The sequence below is a fragment of the Primulina huaijiensis genome, chromosome 5 (assembly GCF_012295235.1).
Source record: "Primulina huaijiensis isolate GDHJ02 chromosome 5, ASM1229523v2, whole genome shotgun sequence".
In the NCBI taxonomy this organism is placed as follows: domain Eukaryota; kingdom Viridiplantae; phylum Streptophyta; class Magnoliopsida; order Lamiales; family Gesneriaceae; genus Primulina; species Primulina huaijiensis.
The window spans coordinates 22,434,001-22,451,986 of record NC_133310.1 but is presented as its reverse complement, the minus strand read 5'-3'; the positions used below and the strand labels follow the sequence as shown (position 1 = coordinate 22,451,986).

Genomic DNA, 17,986 nt, shown 5'->3' with positions numbered 1-17,986 from the left:
TATTAAAAAATCAATAATTAAATATTTATTTAAAAAATTAATAAATAATTATAATTAATTTTTTATGTTAAATATATAATTATTACATTAATAAAACAAGTATTAAATTACTATTTATACATTATTAATAATTATTTAAAAAATAAAATTATTGCACCAAATTTGGTGATGAGATTTTCCCCGCGTCAAATTTGGTGCAAGGGAGAGTGAGGCGCTATCTTGGTGCAAAAGATAGCACTCTCATTGGAGCAATCAACCTTGCACCAAAATGACCAAAATGACGTCATTTTGGTGCAAGGTTGGAGATGTCCTAACAATTTCAACTATAATACATTTTGGTGTAAGGTTAGAGATGTCTAACAATTTCAACGATAATATATCGTGCGTATGACAGGAATCGGAATGGTAGACAAACTATGGATGAGACGGACATGATTTTCTTCAAAAAGAGAAACAATATTTAGCGGACTCCGAAACCAGGATGCCCCACCCTGCATTATCTTACTCCCATCTGCACAGCAAAATATCCCCATTTTTTTCCTTTTTATTACATGACTAAAAAAAATATAATTAATAGTTTATTGTTTTCTTTTAACTTAAATATATATATTTATATGTAATTCGAAAGGGTGAGGTTTTTTTTTTTTTTTTTTTCCATTCGATTATATTTCAAAAGGTATAATATTAGTATATATATAAAGTTTCTTTTTAGAATCCCTTTCGGTGGTGAATGAATCTGTGTCAAATATATAGTCAAACTTTTTGCTTACTTTTTGACTCTTGAATTGCTGACTTGTAAATCAGTATAAAAAGTGAGTATATTAATGATTTGATTATTCGAGTATTTCTGATTCTGTGACGTGGTCCAATGTTAATTTTTAGATTATTAACGTATATGTCAACTTCCATAAAAATATGATAGATTTACGTGATATAATGATATTGGAATAAAAAGAGAAAGTACAATACTTTCGATGTAGCATAGACTAACTCATTATGATTCTCAAAACGGATCTGAAATTTCTCTTTAAATTGGTATTATAACAAATTTCCCTACACATATAAATTTTGATATTATATTATGCAGTGATCAATAATCGATATGGCATGCCATATATTTTATTTAAGTCAAACAGAAGTTGGATGTAAATTATGATTTAAAATTAGATGAATTATCCAAAGTTTGTTACGCATGCATGATGGCCTCCATTTTGGACTTCATTACAACCTAATGATCACACTAATTTCATGCATTCTTCTTTTAGATGCAAAAGCATTGTAGTGGGTAGGAAGACTCGATATTGATGATTTTACTGGGTAAAATTCAAGATTAACGCAATAATCGGCAAATAATGTTAGTTAAGTAAACTATACTTGCCAACTTTGAGTAACGATCTTGGCTGAGAAGGTGTTGGTGGGAGGAATCGAACTTTTGACCATCAATCAAATATCTATTTGAAGGCGATGTTTATGATTTCGAATAACTGAGATGAACCTATTGGATAATCTTTGTGTTTTTTAATTAAATTTTATGTTATAGTTTTTTGTTCATGGTACGTATAATTATCGTTGTAAGGTCCTCTAATATTTGAGATTGTTTAATTCGAATATATGTTGCGATTTTCAGACTGACATTTATGTCATTTTCCTCGTAAGAATTGATGATTTTCCTCAACCTATAAATATTTGGAACATTAAAATTGGTATTTTTGACTTTTTTAGCGTAACGGTAATAACAACCAACGAGATTCCCCATTAGTTAAAAAATGTTTTAGAATTAGAATGGAATAATGTGGGGTCATATAATAAATTGGGATTTCTATGTTTTACCTCGATTATTATCCTTTTTTTTTCCCAATTTAAATGACTTTCTAAATTTGTTAGACAGATGGACAACAACAAACAAAATGACTGAACTTATGTTACATCTAATTTTATATATTTATTAAAATGCGATTTATATTACCATCCTACAGATCTGTTATGGTTCTTTTGAAACATATATTCCATAAATAATCTGTTGATGTAATAAAAGATTTACTATTAAATAGATTATATGGTTTTGTAGATACATATATTTATTATAGGTTGATTTGACAAGTTTTTTGTATTCGCATCCGTTATATTAATTGTATTCGACGGTTCTTTTTTTTCTAATTTAGTGTAAAAATTATAACATGCAATAAAATTAAGTGTCAAATTCATTAAATACAGAAGAAATGAATGCAAACAAAATCGTTGTTTAATATTGTCTTTAACCTTAAGGCAAGAAAATTTAATATAAATAATTGAAAAGATCAGAAGCCCCACAAATCATTTGAATTTACACTTTTGATTAATTAGTCAAAGCGAATTAATCCTTACCTAAAGTAATAAATCAAATTTATTAACGTTGTCTGTGGGTTTCATGCACACTAGGAAAACTTATATAGTCCTAATTGAAGTATTTAAGTACAAAAACTTAGAGACTGTCGCACACTTTAATTTTTAGAATTTTATTACATTTCATTTTCATTTGTGTTTTTTTTTATATATAAAAAACTTGTCATCAAAATAAGGATAAGATGAGAACCTCTCAAATCACCATTTATTTTGTTCACACTTTTTCCGCAAGTGGCTACTATTCCAGCAGTATCTTTTTGCATCTATATATACACAATTTTTATATTATGCACACCAGATGTGTCGATACGTGTGTTCATCAATGAGACGACATCTATCTATTGAATATAAAATTTATATATATATATATATATTAAAGCCACATATTTCAATCGTTGTCTTTAACGTAATTTCCATGGAAATAAATAGTCTGTTTGAGAAAAATCTCAGGTACTGAAATTTGAGGACACAAAGTATTCATGGCCTCAGATTTGCGCTGATTTCTTGACAAAATAATATGATTTCATTATCCTGTCCTATTCAACGGTCAATAAGAAAAATAAATTCACACTTTCTTTTATTATTTTATTATGTTGATGAATGGAATGCATTTAGAGCATAAACACATAGAGTATGTCTTTTGTAAGACGGTCTCACGAATCTTTCTCCGTGAAACGGGTCAACTCTACCGATATTCACAATAAAAAATAATAATCTTAGCATAAAAAGTAATATTTTTTATGGATGACCGAAATAAGATATCCGTATCACAAAATACGACCTGTGAGACCGTCTCACACTAGTTTTTGCCAAATTTAAGAGAACAATCACAAATATTTTTTTTAATAAAAACACAATATATTATGTATATATTAATAAAAGATGCACATGTGTTGCATGTGTTATTATTATTTTTAATTCGATCAAATAATACTAAATAATTAATACAAAATTATTTTCATTTTTTTTTTATATAATATAGTATAGATAGTTGGGAAGTAGAGAAATGAGAGAAACGAACAAGCTACAACAAAGTCCAATACCTTCTTTTTTATATATATAAATTAATTAATTAATGTTTTAGATAGTGCATCTAATTGGGTGACACCGCGTGGCCGCCCCCTACTAACAATCAGAGGAGGGAAGGTCAAAAAAACAAAAATTGGAAAAAAAACAAGCATTTAGGATACTACTTCTTCTTGAAAATTGTTTACTTTATTTTGGGGCTTGTCTCAATGAGTGGAAATGTTTTTAAATAAAATAAATATATCTTAAATATTTATCTATACAAATTTTTGGGGAGTCAAATATGTTACTCAAATTCAAATCCAACTTGGTTTATGTTCTCGAAGAGTTGCGGCTGCACCAAACTCTTAGCTCCTACTGATCTATATATACGTAGGGTTTCCACTGTTAATATTCATATATTGTACTTAAGTGAGCCCATCGACTATAAATTAATTTCCCTTCGGCCAAGGTATGTGAGTACTGAATGTTGGCGTAAGCAGGCAGACTCCATTGGGATGTGGAATTTTTTATTACATCATTTTAATGACATATGGGGTTTAAATGACTCTGTTCCCACATACCAGGTCACCTAGACAATTATTGTATTCAATATATATGTTATTTAAATATGTGCAAATCAACAAGCTTTTTAAAAGGGACAATTTTAGACATTTAGTGAAAATTATATATGGATGAGATCTGAAAATCTTGATAGCAGGATTTACTGCATTATTTTCAGGATATATCAGGTTAAAGTTCCTCCAATGGCGATAGGGAGAAATGAGAGAAGCTAGGCCGGGTTAAGGGGACAGCAAATTGTAAGGGGAAATTAAGAAACTCATGTGGGAATGAAACACACAAAATGTTTCCCAAGAAAACAACAAGTTTTCTCTCAGCTTAATGGAATGTGGTGAGGGCACCCACCCCCCCATGTATATATATATTTTATAAATTTCCATCCAAATATATTCTTTCTTACACACTGCTCCACACACACACACACACACATATATATGTATATTCAATATGTGAGTGTTAATTCCATTGGCGAGCATAGAGCTTCGCATGGTTGGTGGACAACAAAACAAAACTATTACCGCAAACGACAAGTCGATGATCTTTTAAAATTTACAGTCATCGTTAATGAAGTGTGCATTTATATATGAACAAGTTTAGGACAATCCCGATGCTTGCCGAATAAATTTTGTGTATTTTGAATGAATATTTATTAATTGGATTTGTTGGAGTATTGTGTGAAGATGAGGTTAGGCACACCCGACCCGATTAGAAAGCTAGCTTCCTTTCCCTAAATAGGTGTCCCGAGACAATTCTTGCCGATAGGCATCGAATACTCCCTACCCCATTGTCACTTCCTAGGTATGCGTGTCGACTGCACATAAATTGCTCTATTTTATTTGTTTTTTTTCCCTGGGTTTGAAGAAAACTAGCAAAAAAAAAAAAAAGACCAAAAATATTGCCACCCATTGATTTTATGAACAAACTATTTCCATTTTTTTTTCTGTTATCTCAATCTAAGAGGTGGAGGACTCGAATTCGAGCTCGAACTCAAGTCACTACAAGATCAATTTTATTTTATCGCTTCTTTGTTGTTCAAAAAAATAATTTTAAAATCTTATTTGATTTATCTTTAAAACCAGGTTGTCCTCGCATGTTTTATTTTGTCGCAAACCTATGTTTGTATTCTACATCACGCGAATTGATTGATGAATCTTTTAGTAATACGTGTTATTACATTAATAACAATTATAATTATAGTTAAATTAATAATTGATAAAATGAAATTCCGTTTGTTGCCATTCTTGGCTTAAAAAGTTTGTTTGTTTCTATTGGATATATATATATTGGATATATATATTGGATTATATAAACAATTGGTTGAAATGATGAATTACCTTTTTTTATTAAAAAAACCAATTGGATGAATGACTAAAGGAAAAAAGAAAAAATTGCGATTGGATAAAAATTGGGAGTGCCAAAATTTTCATTCTTTACTCATTATCTCCACCTCCTATCCAATAAAAAAATTTTAATAAATAATAAAATGTGCTTTGAAATAAATAATTTCCGAAGAATAATATATAATTAATTACATTATTGAATCGAATACAAAATAAAACCCCATATCAGCCAATGACAATATTTCCCTTTCATTTCCAAATGATTAAAAATTATTTAATATCTTTCCAATTACATTTTAACTATAGCATAAATAACAAGATTTCCCATAATATTACATAAATTAAATAGATTATATATTTAATTTACATGAATTCAGTACATTTGAAATATATATGTATACAAAATTCAAGTTCTAGGAAATAAAATAGAATTATTAAAAAGAAAGAAAAAACTTAACAAATGAAGTGGTCCACACGTGCCAGTCACGCATGCCATTTTCCTTCCCACTATAAATAAACCCAAGCCAATCATATAGTAAGCGCAGATATCTCCACTCCTAGTTGATGCGTGTATTCTTCCATTCTCTCCCGCTTCTTTTTTGATAAATACATGCTATTTTTACTATGAAGGAAGCATTATATTAGCATATAGTAGCCATGTCGGGTGTATTCAGGGGAATGTTGTAAGAAAGTTTGTTCTTTTATTCTAAGGTGCCGCTTAAATTTGGAGATAAAAGAGAGAAAGGTAGGGAAAAAATGGAGAGAAATAAAGAAGTGAAGGCGTCGAAATTCAAGAAGATTTGTGTGTTCTGTGGGAGTAGCCAAGGCAAGAAGACCAGCTATCAAGAATCTGCTATTGAGCTGGGAAAAGTCTTGGTACATGCATTTAGTTTCTCCCTTCCTTTTTTTCTCATTGAAGTGTGTTTATTTCTGTATTTAAGAAAATGTTGTGTTCGTCTTCGAATGAAAGTTTGTTCAAATTCTTGTTATTTGCATCTTTCGTTGTTTTACTTATGTTTTTGACTTGGGTTTTTACAAGAAATTGTTGCCATCATTTCGGAATGCAGTGTCTCTGCTCTCGAAAATTTTATGGCGTTTAGCTTTTGGGAATCCTAATTTTTCACCCCACCGGTTGGTTTAAATAATTCGAACTCGATATTTTGAGGTCATCTGCTCTAAAAATGACACGGGGAAGATTAGATCTTTGTGCTTTTAGTGTAGACACTCCGCATGTCATGTTACTTTCATCTACAGGTGTCTCCCAATTTTTTTCCAATGAAAATCTAGTTTTCTTCCTCAAATGGATAAGAACCCCAACATACGATCGTACTATATGAAGTACTCTCCCCTACTGTATTAGCCTCCATGTTTGGTACAGAATAATTTTTTCGCCTTTTTTACGATGTCGAAGTTATGATAAATGTCCATTTTTTGGAGAGAGGGTGGTGGGCGGCTACTGTACATAAAATTATACTTGGTCAAATAAAAAGTTCGCTTGTAAGAAGACAAACTTCATTTTTCCTCTGGTCTGATGTGTTCACGTGTTCTTAGGTTTCTAGGAACATTGATTTGGTGTATGGAGGAGGCAGCATAGGACTTATGGGTTTTGTTTCACAAGCTGTTCATGATGGTGGTCGGCATGTCATGGGGTATAAGCTTTCTTTTAATCAGTTAATAATGGTGAAGTTTCTGCTTAATTCTTTACTTGACTGATTTTTTTTTTTGTCATGTTATTGTCTCTTTATGCAGGGTGATTCCCAAGACGCTCATGCCTCGAGAGGTTTGTCCGCTACGGTTAAAATGTCTTTGGGCTGTTTTCCGGTTTACATAATTTATTTACAACTTTTTTTAGTTTGAATGCTTTCTAATAAGACCGATGATGAGGAAGATACAATGATTTTCTTTTCTGTTTTTTCATGTTTTCGTCAACCGTAGTTTCTGCTTCTCAGGGTGTACTGTTTGATTGGTTGAATATGTTTCTCTTGGATGACAACACTTTTCTTGATCCGTAATGGACTACAAGCTCGTTATGTCTTGAATATTGATCGACTTATGAGCCTGTTTGCTCTGCATTTCTTTCATCTGCTTTTAATTTTTGTTCCTTGACTCTGACCAAATACAAACCATTTGGTTCTTGGTTGGTGGTTGCAACGTTATCCACAACGAAAAGGATTTAAGTAGATGTTGTTTCACTGCAACATATGACTACATTCGGACTCCAGATATTTTCTCTAATTTTCACATATCTGATTGTTCTGCTCTGCTACCTATGGCTCTTGTACTGTTTTTCCTTGGCCTTTTCTGTCATTCAAATTTACCACTGGCTCTGAAATTGCTGATTTTGAATTTTATTGCTTCTGCAAAACCACCCATTATTGCTTCACTGCAAAAAATGCACAGTATTCAACATGCAAGTAAACTCTTCCTTTCTTTTTCAGCTTTATCAACAATTTTGGTTAATGGGAACGAGTATCCTTTTGCAGTTAACTGGTGTAACAGTTGGAGAAGTGAAAGCTGTTGCAGATATGCACCAAAGGAAAGCAGAAATGGCTAGGCATTCTGATGCTTTTATTGCCTTGCCAGGTTGGTGTAAAACCCTTCACTTGCGCCAATTTCTCAGTTTGAAGTTTGCCATTTCTCTCATTTCTTGGTCTTAAAAGTTTGTGCAGTGGCTTCTAAATGCATCATTTTTTTCCTTAAATGAATTATAAAGGTAGCAAATGCTACTAATGGGATTGAATTCTTGTTCTTTGCTGTTTTCATCTGCAAAATCTTTGTTAAACATAGAACCAAAGAAATGCAGTACAGCAACCAACTCCTAGTCAATTTATAAGTTATGACACAAACAACTGTTCTGTGTAACATAAAATGTAACAAGATAGAAAATTATTACAAATGTTTTAAAAAGAAACTCCTTTTGATTATAAGAGAGTAAGATACTTCAAAAAATAGACTAGATTACATGTTTTTATTTGCCTGTAGGATAAATAGAAATCGTTATCGATGGATATACATGTTTTTTTTAATTGAAATCATACTTTTTGCCTATTCTCGATATTAAGAACTTGGTCAAGGAATTTAACATATGCTATAAATGAACTATTTTGATGCAAACAGGTGGCTATGGAACTCTTGAGGAATTGCTTGAAGTGATCACATGGGCTCAACTTGGAATCCATGATAAACCGGTACTTTATTTCCTGATATGCCATAGATTCATTGATATATATTATTCAGATATCAGAAACTTCATATCATTAAAGAAAATAGAACGAATAAGAACTTGATCAAATCCCATAAAGAAAATTTGTAAGTGCTGTCGAATATTTGCAGGTAGGATTGCTAAATGTAGATGGATACTATAACTCGTTACTGTCGTTCATCGACAAAGCGGTGGAGGAAGGATTCATTAGTCCAAGTGCGCGCCATATCATTGTCTCTGCACCTAATGCAAAGGAACTTGTCAAAAAATTGGAGGTAGTAAACTATTTTCCTTGATAAATCCAGCAGAAGGATTAGATAAATTAAATATCCCCCGTTTTTCAAGAATATATCGACCAACAAAAAGCATTCACAAAGTGGAATTTTGTCTAAATATAAGGATGTCTTACAGGATTATGTACCTCGACATGAAAGAGTGGCCTCAAAACATAGCTGGGAAATGGAGCAGCTGGGCTATTCTCAGATATACGATCTTTCGAGGTGAAAACAATGGATTTTCTGCATACTATCGCTCCACAGTTAGATCATGCGAATGGCCACTAAAAAAAGCTGACTCGCGATTTCGAATTTATGTAGGATGGGAAATCTTATCTTGTAAAGTTTATGGCCTGGCCATATGATAACTCTCTTAATACAGCTTCATATGGAAACTCAGTTCCCTCTATTTTCAAGTTGTAACTGGTCTACCAGATTGAATGCATACCAATATTAATCCCATTCCCCGCCACTAATGACTTCAATCTTTTGTCTATGTCAAGATTTCATTCTATAGAAGATGTTCATATTTATTCTACTTTGACCAATTGAAAAGAAGTCTCAAGGACAAAGTTGCAGGTCAGATCATGCCCTTTGATGAATGGATTCCACTGCCATTTTTATGTTTCCCTTGTGAAAGTTTCTGTAGGAGAACATTGTCATCGTCTTATTTTAAATTTTTTTTTTAAGAAATCAACGCATACAAAAGAAATAATGAAAACTAGCAAGACAAAGTTGGGACGTAAGATGCTATCCTTAAGAAGTACCTCAATCCAGTTGGGATAGATAATATTAATGTTAATTGTGTTAATGTGACAAAATATAGATCATTAGTTTAACATGTTTACGGTAGGTTGAACTCAACTCATGAAGTTACTGGCAAGTTATATGTAAATGTCGATGTATGATGGAATGATGTAAAATTAGAACGTTGATCCTGAATAAAATGAGAGTGGTTTAGCTGTCAACGACTCTAGCCCCGGTTCTCGGGTCAATATAACAGTCCATCCACGGCATGAGCAAGACGTTGGTCTCTAACTAGAAAAGTAAATGTTGGTTGTTAGTGACTAGTTGTTTGTTATCATTGTCAGATTCCATAGTTTGAAACTTTGAATAAATGGCAGGATAGGAATGGAGCAATTGTAGTGTTTCAATGAGAAACGAGGGGACCATTTTTGTTACAAACATGTTTATACTCACTCACTCTCTCTTCCTTCCATTAATTTAAGGTAGGGACACCACCTTTTTATGGATCTTTATTCTTTGTATTCGTTAATCATATTCATATTTACAATAACAATTAATATTTTTTTATGAATGATCCAAATAGAATATTGTTCTCACAAAATTGACTCGTAAGACTGTCTCACATTAATTTTTGTGATATTTTATTGATTTTCACAAATACACACATTTTCATATTTTTAATATGTAGAAAATGTATGAGATCAATATCAAATTTATGTAGAATTATCACATATTGTTTTGTAGTAAGGAATTTTTGGGTTGATAATGGTTGGTGTACGAACTTTTTAAAGATCTAATATTGATTTTATGTTTTCAAGCAATCTGCACCAAAGAGAAGCTCGTTTAGTCATGGTTTTGGGCCTAATTGTTTACATAATTTAGTTGGTTCTGAAAAATCTTAGGATGAATATCTTTCATGTCCAAGTCCAACAATGAATTGGACTTTGTCTAAAAATCAAATCAAACATTCCAATTTTTGCTCAGCCATTTACTCTCTCCGTGTGTGAATGAATACACTGTTGTTTCTTTGACAATTTTTTTGTAATATTAATTAATTAATTATTAAGACAATCTTCATTCATTACTTTAATAAATTATGCATTTTCTCTATTATTTCTTTGAAGAAGGACATGTATGTATGTTCGAAAGAGACATTCTATTATTCCTTCTTGCGTATTAAAGGGACCAACCTATAAATAAAAAATGTGATAAGTCTTAATTTTCACATTTTCCATGAAAAATAATAAAAATATTTTGATATATTGTATATCTATCGTATACACTTATGTAAGAATCGATGAAGTGATATTCACGTATTAGACAATTTTTATATCTTTATTCACATTTAATCGTTTTATGGGTGTTTATATCAAAATTATATGTATATATTATATATTTTACTTTTTCAGATAAAAAAAACCGACAGAGATTCGGAAAAATGGTCAGTGGGTCGGGTGCACACGAGGGACAAACACCAGACGTCATCACCCAACCACCTGTGGACACGTAGTTCGGATTGTACGTGTCCAACAACACCAAAGCTCTGCTCTGTCCACATTTTGTTGTCTTGTAGCTGTCAAACTTAGCGTGTATCCATCTACCCTTACATACTTGGTCCATGGTCCACTTTATTTTTAAATTTTACTATTACTAGTATTTTATAATAAATATTAACGACTGAATGATTATTAAAATTATCAATTAATATAGTAAATATATTTAAAATTTTAATTATTATTATATCAAAAATATTTATATTATTTGAAATTATGTTTAATAGAGGATAACAATATTTTGCCGTTAAATTGATTCTTTTATCTGGGTTGAGTGAAATTATTACTAAAATATATCTAAAAAGAACATATTATTTTGTCTATCAAAACTTTAAACAATAAATAAATATTTTTCAAAAATTCAAATTTTTTTATCATTTATTATATGAATAAATTTTGATAAAAAATTATTTTTAAATTATGTAAAAACAAAAAATCATATTAAAGTTCTAATCAAGATATATAATATTAATAGCAATTTACAAACATTCAATGTACCAAAATTTACAAAACTTTCTTTTAAAATTTTTTTAACAAAATTATATTTATTTAATATGATAGAGAATAGTAATAATTAAATATATAAAAGTAACGTAAAAATCAAAATCATAACTGAAATTAAATAAAATGAAATAACAAATGTAGATACTTAAATACATTTTATATTTTCAAGTACGCGAAATTCAAATTTTAATTTTAAATAAATTTGAAAAGACTTCACGTTTAATTAAATATTTATTTTTAAATATTTAAAACGATAACATAATAGATAAATACTAATAAATATTTATTTTTATAGTAATTTTTTTCAAAACTTTCTAAATATGATAAAAACTTTTTTATATATATATAAATTACCGCACAATTATACAATTATATTATATATAATATTGCGCGATGTATTTGGTATAATGGAACATATTCTAGATTTTTCAAATGTCTTCTTTGAGGTGGATGTGCAACAAGTATTTCATGCTGTGAAAGCAACAATTGCTGATTTTACCAAGTTTGGAGACATCCTTGGTTTAAGTTATTCACATGCTTCTCGGTTCACTTTATATGCTGACAAACTAATGAAATTGTTCGTAAATTAGCTAAGTATTCTCGTTTTTATGTTCGTCTTCTTATTGAGTCACGTTGAAACAACAAAAGTAAATTTTGACCCAAATGGTTTTTCTATAATCTTCATTCAATGTGGGATCCAAAAGCTTAGAAACTGTTGAGGGAATATTTCGGATCTAAATAAATGAACTCCAAAACACATTTACAACACTTTTTTTAAGAAATGTTTTCTCCCTCACTTTAGTCACAGTGATATAAAATATTTCTCTCAGGATACAATGGAGATATTATGTATTTGTGGGTAACTAAATCAAATCTGAATCTGAATACCTTTCTTGAACTAATGATGTCATATATATAGAAACGAAATTTTGATTCAGAACATATGCGATTCTTCATGAAACAATGCACCTTTTTCATGAAAATGAATCACGAAACAAGGTGTTGTTTCCAAAGAGTTGTCTTACTCCTTGCGAAAGATCGTGTGGTTTCTGAATAACTTTTGGGGGCCACGACCTGACCGGACAGGTCGATCCCGCAATTTTCGCAGCGGTAAACTTTGCTCATTTTCAATAACCTAAATAAATTATGAAAAATGATCTAACACAAACTACCAAAAAAAATAAACAATTTCATTCTACCGTCTGTCATTAATTCAAAAAATAGAAATGGGCCAGCAAAAGTTATTGCTTTAAGCGAAATTATTCGTCCTTGAAAAGAAACAAGAAATTCTTAGTATAATTATGAATTATTATTTAAATATTATGATAAATTAAATAATTTATCCAATTTAGTATTCATATTTTTTCAATGAGATAGAGAATCCAAATATAAAGCAGTCACGTAGGATTATAAATTTGAGCCCAAAAATCGTCTTTAATGCTAAATTTAATTTCATAGGCTTCACAACGCCTCAATATATATACCTATTGCATAAATAGATTACAATTATTATTTTATAAATGAGGAGGTCTCTTGTGAGACGGTCTCACTAATATTTATCTGTGAGACAGATCAACACTACTGATATTCACAATAAAAAGTAATGCTCTTAACATAAAAATTAATATTTTTTCATGGATGATCAAAATAAGAGATCCGTCTCACACAAATTTTTGCCTTTATAAAGCTTGCCCAAATATGAAGGGAAAAAACAAAAACCTTCTCTATAAATTTTGCACAAATTTTTTAATGCTAATTAACGTAGTGTTTGCAACCTTTAAAAAATTGATTTTTCGTCTTTCGTGTGTGAATTTTATACGTAAAAACTGGAAAAATCGTTTTTTAGAAGTCGTTGTCACTCTATAAATTATGCAAATTCTCGGCTTACGGGGAAATAAACCTAAAAGCTTTTGTGTAGACATGACAAATATGCATAACTATAACAATTGGAGTGTTGTGGATGGTAAGTGTAAAATTTTCAAAACTTTCGGCTCATTAATATTTATTTAAATTGTAACTGTGTCGTATATTACATAGACCAAATTAATATTTAAGGTATTAGATATTAAACAGTGGATGTCTGGTATAAATAGACAGTACAAAAACTTTTGTAAGACATATCTCTTATTTGGATCACACATTAAAAATATTATTTATCATAGTAAATATGGACAGAGTTGACAAATCTCACATAAAAACGTACAAAATAGACAATACCAACTTTTTTTTATAAAATATTATCGACACGTGTGGACTCCTCCTTGTTGTTTGATATTGTTTTTCTCTAAAATTCAGGATTATGGTTGAATAATGGAAATTTGTATACTCACTATTTTGTATTTTTTCCCACAAGCATGCTACAATTTCAAATACAATTATCATTTCATGTATTAAAGTTATCGTTATTTTAAAAAATAATTCATATACATGTTTTATATTATATGAATTAAATATTATTTCAATTCATCTAGGGTAGATACAATTATTAAACATGACCAAACATACACTCCTTGTATTTATTTCTGAAGACTGCATAAGTTTTCCTTGCATATATAGTTTATTTATTGTTCATGAAAAGATTTTTTTTTATCATTACAAAATCGAACATGTCGACAAATCCAATTGAGTGTTTCTTACAAATGTTTCACATCGATATATTAAACTAACAAACAGTAGCTTATAAACTCAAGAAGCTTATACTTGTAACACCCGATTTTGAAATGACATCTCTCTTATGTTTACAACATAACTATTCTAGCATTAATGTTTCTTGTATCCAGATGCCGACATCTGTGTTATATTTTCGCTCAGACAAGGTAACATTTCAAAAAATTAAAACTATTTATTGCTCTGCATGAACAACAATCTTCTCGAGTAAATATAGCAAACGATTGAGAAAAACTATTTGACTGGAGGTTTGAAATAATTCCATGTCGGAATGAATTTGAGATATAACACAAAAAATAATAACAAAGAATTTAAAATTAAGTAGATTTTTGTAAACAAATGAACGAATTTATGAAATTTATAACTTCAAACGCATCCATCCAAATACAACTCTAATGTATTTCTAAAATTCAGATTAATTCAATTAAGGAATAATATGGGTTTATTAACTTTCATTTTATGAATATTTTGATCAAAAACTTCTTCTTTCATTTTATTTTCAGGTAATACAAAAAAAAAAAAATCCCGATTAAAGAGTTTTTCCTAAGCGGGAAAACCGACCAAACGGAGGATAGATGGGGAATTTGATTTTTTTTTTTTTAAAAAAAAGCATTTCTTTAGAAACACGTTTTATTGTAACGAGTTTTTGAATTTTCTTTTAAAAGTCATATATATTTTTTTCTAAATGCAAAATCGTGTTCGTTTTTCCTAAAAAGAAAACAATAATTAAATTAGAAAACAATATGTGTGGACACCAATACGAAGTCGTGTTATGTTTCGGTTAATCAAGTTCATGGAGAGACAGAATCCACCCAACATTTGAACTGCCCCATCTCTTGCATTAATTGATTAATTATTTAGTTTAGATTACATAGTGCTTGGAAGTGTGTTTTTTCATGAGTAGTTTGTTAAGACGTTAGGGGAAAGCGAGGTCCGATGAGTGGGCTAAATGTCACATTTTGGTCTTTCATTTACATTACATTTTTATTGTATTTTCCTAGTCTTATCCAACCACCAAAATATACGTTCGGGATGGATCCTAATTCAAATTATTACATAAAACACATCAAACAAAGCACTGTTAGTCTCGTTGGATGAGATGTCGAATAATATGTATATATTCACGAATGATAAATCAGATAACATAATAAGTTATGACATTATTAAACATTAACTAATATTTTTATCATTCGTATCAAACTGTATTATCTGAATGCACTACAAGAAAAAAGGCCTACGACAACGGTTTTTTCCCGTTGTCGTAGGTCTTTTAAAACCGTTGTTAGAAGCCCTGTGCTTAAAGGGTGTGCTCAAAGACAACGGTGAAAAACCGTTGTCGTAGACGTCTAAAGACGAAGGTGAAAAACCGTCGTCGTAGGTATATAAAACCGTTGTTAAAGGTCCTGTGATTAAAGAATTCGTTAAAAGACAACGGTGGGAGAGTGTTGTGGTAGTTACAATTTGCGACGGTTTTTAAAAAACCGTCGCCAATTAAATAGCGACGGACATCGTCGTTAACCGTCGCTAAAATTAGCGACGGTCGTAATTTACACTGTCGCTAAATAGCGACGGTTCCATACACCGTCGCTACATTTAGCGACAGTGTTTTATAAACTTCGTCGCTTATTTTAGCGACGGTTTTGTATGATTTCCGTCTCTAATTTTAGCGACAGTTAACGATGATGTCCGTCGCTATTTAATTTGCGACGGTTTTTAAAAAACCGTCGCAAATTAAATAGCCACGGACAACATCGTTAACCGTCGCTAAAATTAGCGACGGTCGTAATTTAAACTGNGTTTTACTTTTAATATTTTAATAAATATAAAAAAAACTTACAATCTAATATGCAAACTATATTNGTATGATTTCCGTCGCTAATTTTAGCGACAGTGTTTTATAAACTTCGTCGCTAATTTTAGCGACGGTTTTGTATGATTTCCGTCGCTAATTTATGCAGTAAAATTAAAAAAAATTTCACTTTTAATATTTTAATAAATATAAAAAAACTTACAATCTAATATGCAAACTATATTTTTGATTTATCGTCGAAAATACTATATTTTTTATTTTAAAAATTTATTGAATTTTAAAGAGAAAATCGAAACTAAAATTGTGTAAGGGAGAAAAATTTTAAGTGTTGTGAAGTGGTATGGTAGAAAATGGACCGAGGGTTGGGATATTTATAGACAGTTTGCGACAGTTTTGACTTTAACCGTCGCAAATTGCGACGGTTAATTTTCTAACTGTCGCCGATTTAAATTTGCGACGCTTTTACAAGAACTGTCGCTATATTTAGCGACAGATATTAAAAAACCGTCGCTAAATATAGAGACTGTTAGGTATAAACCGTCGCTGATTTAAGATCAGCTACGGTATTACCAAAACTATCGCTAACATTAGTGACGGTTAAAAACCACCGTCGCTATATTTAACGACAGTTATTGTAAAACCGTCGTTATCTTTACATCGGCGACGGTTTTACTTTAAACCGTCGCTAAAGTTNCGTCGCTATATTTAGCGACAGATATTAAAAAACCGTCGCTAAATATAGAGACTGTTAGGTATAAACCGTCGCTGATTTAAGATCAGCGACGGTATTACCAAAACTATCGCTAACATTAGTGACGGTTAAAAACCACCGTCGCTATATTTAGCGACAGTTATTGTAAAACCGTCGTTATCTTTACATCGGCGACGGTTTTACTTTAAACCGTCGCTAAAGTTTGCTACGGTTATACATTAACCGTCGCCAAATTTAAATTAGGGACGGTATAGTATAACCGTCGCTAATTTAGCGACAGATTTAACTTAAACGGTCGCAAAACCAGTTGAAACACAACGGTTTTTTATAAACTGTTGTCGTAGCTAAAAAAAACGCTAATAGACAACAGTTTTAAAACCGTTGTCGTAGCTAAAAAAAAACGCTTATAGATAACGGTTTTTAAAAACCGTTGTCGTAGTCAAAAATAAAACGCCCATAGACAACGGTTTTTAAAAACCGTTGTCGTAGATATATCAAAGACAACGGTTTTAAAGAAACTGTTGTCTTTGAGCGGATTTTTTTAGGCTACGACAACGGTTTTTATTAAAACCGTTGTTAAAGATAAAAAGACAACGGTTTTAATAAAAACCGTTGTTGTAGATGTGTTGTTAAAGCTAATTTTTTCTTGTAGTGATGGTGCATGTGACTTGTTTATAAATATGGTGTCTTTTTTGTTAATAAAATTCCATATGTTAAAGGATACATACATGTCATATTTTGGATTTGGACAGGGATTATTGTATGGCAGCAAATGATGTGGTTCATTAGTCCCTTTCGGTTTTATGTGGCATCATTCATGCATAATAATGTCAAGACCCCAACCTATGCCCTTTGTCAAGTCATAATCATCTCTTTACTTATATATACATATATGATGACAATATATATATATATATATCTTTTGAACGCATATTTTACCTACATTAGAGTTACGTTGGAGTGAACAATGGCGAATTTTGTAATAATATATATGAAATGGCCTCGTCCAACGTCTTTAACCCAGTCTGGAAGAAGTAAATAGTTTACTGTAGATTTTTTTTACTGTGTGCCAAATTCACCTCAATAAAAGAATATGTATGTGTGTCAGAGCGTGTGTGTGTATGTGTGTGTGTACTTTTTAATATATAAGATTTGTTGGCTTTTAATTATTATTTTATATTTTAAAAGTATAGTGTTTCCAAACAAA

General features: G+C 30.7%; 1 protein-coding gene across 1 annotated transcript; it reads left to right on the top strand.

Moving 5' to 3' along the window:
- Window positions 1-5,856: 5,856 nt before the first annotated feature.
- LOC140977250 (cytokinin riboside 5'-monophosphate phosphoribohydrolase LOG1-like) lies at window positions 5,857-9,428 on the top strand. Its single transcript, XM_073441924.1, has 7 exons — window positions 5,857-6,185; window positions 6,861-6,958; window positions 7,059-7,089; window positions 7,793-7,892; window positions 8,427-8,497; window positions 8,643-8,786; window positions 8,923-9,428. Exons 1-7 carry the CDS (start codon window positions 6,066-6,068, stop codon window positions 9,013-9,015), a joined length of 657 nt encoding a protein of 218 aa, XP_073298025.1. The 5' UTR covers window positions 5,857-6,065; the 3' UTR covers window positions 9,016-9,428.
- Window positions 9,429-17,986: the final 8,558 nt, after the last annotated feature.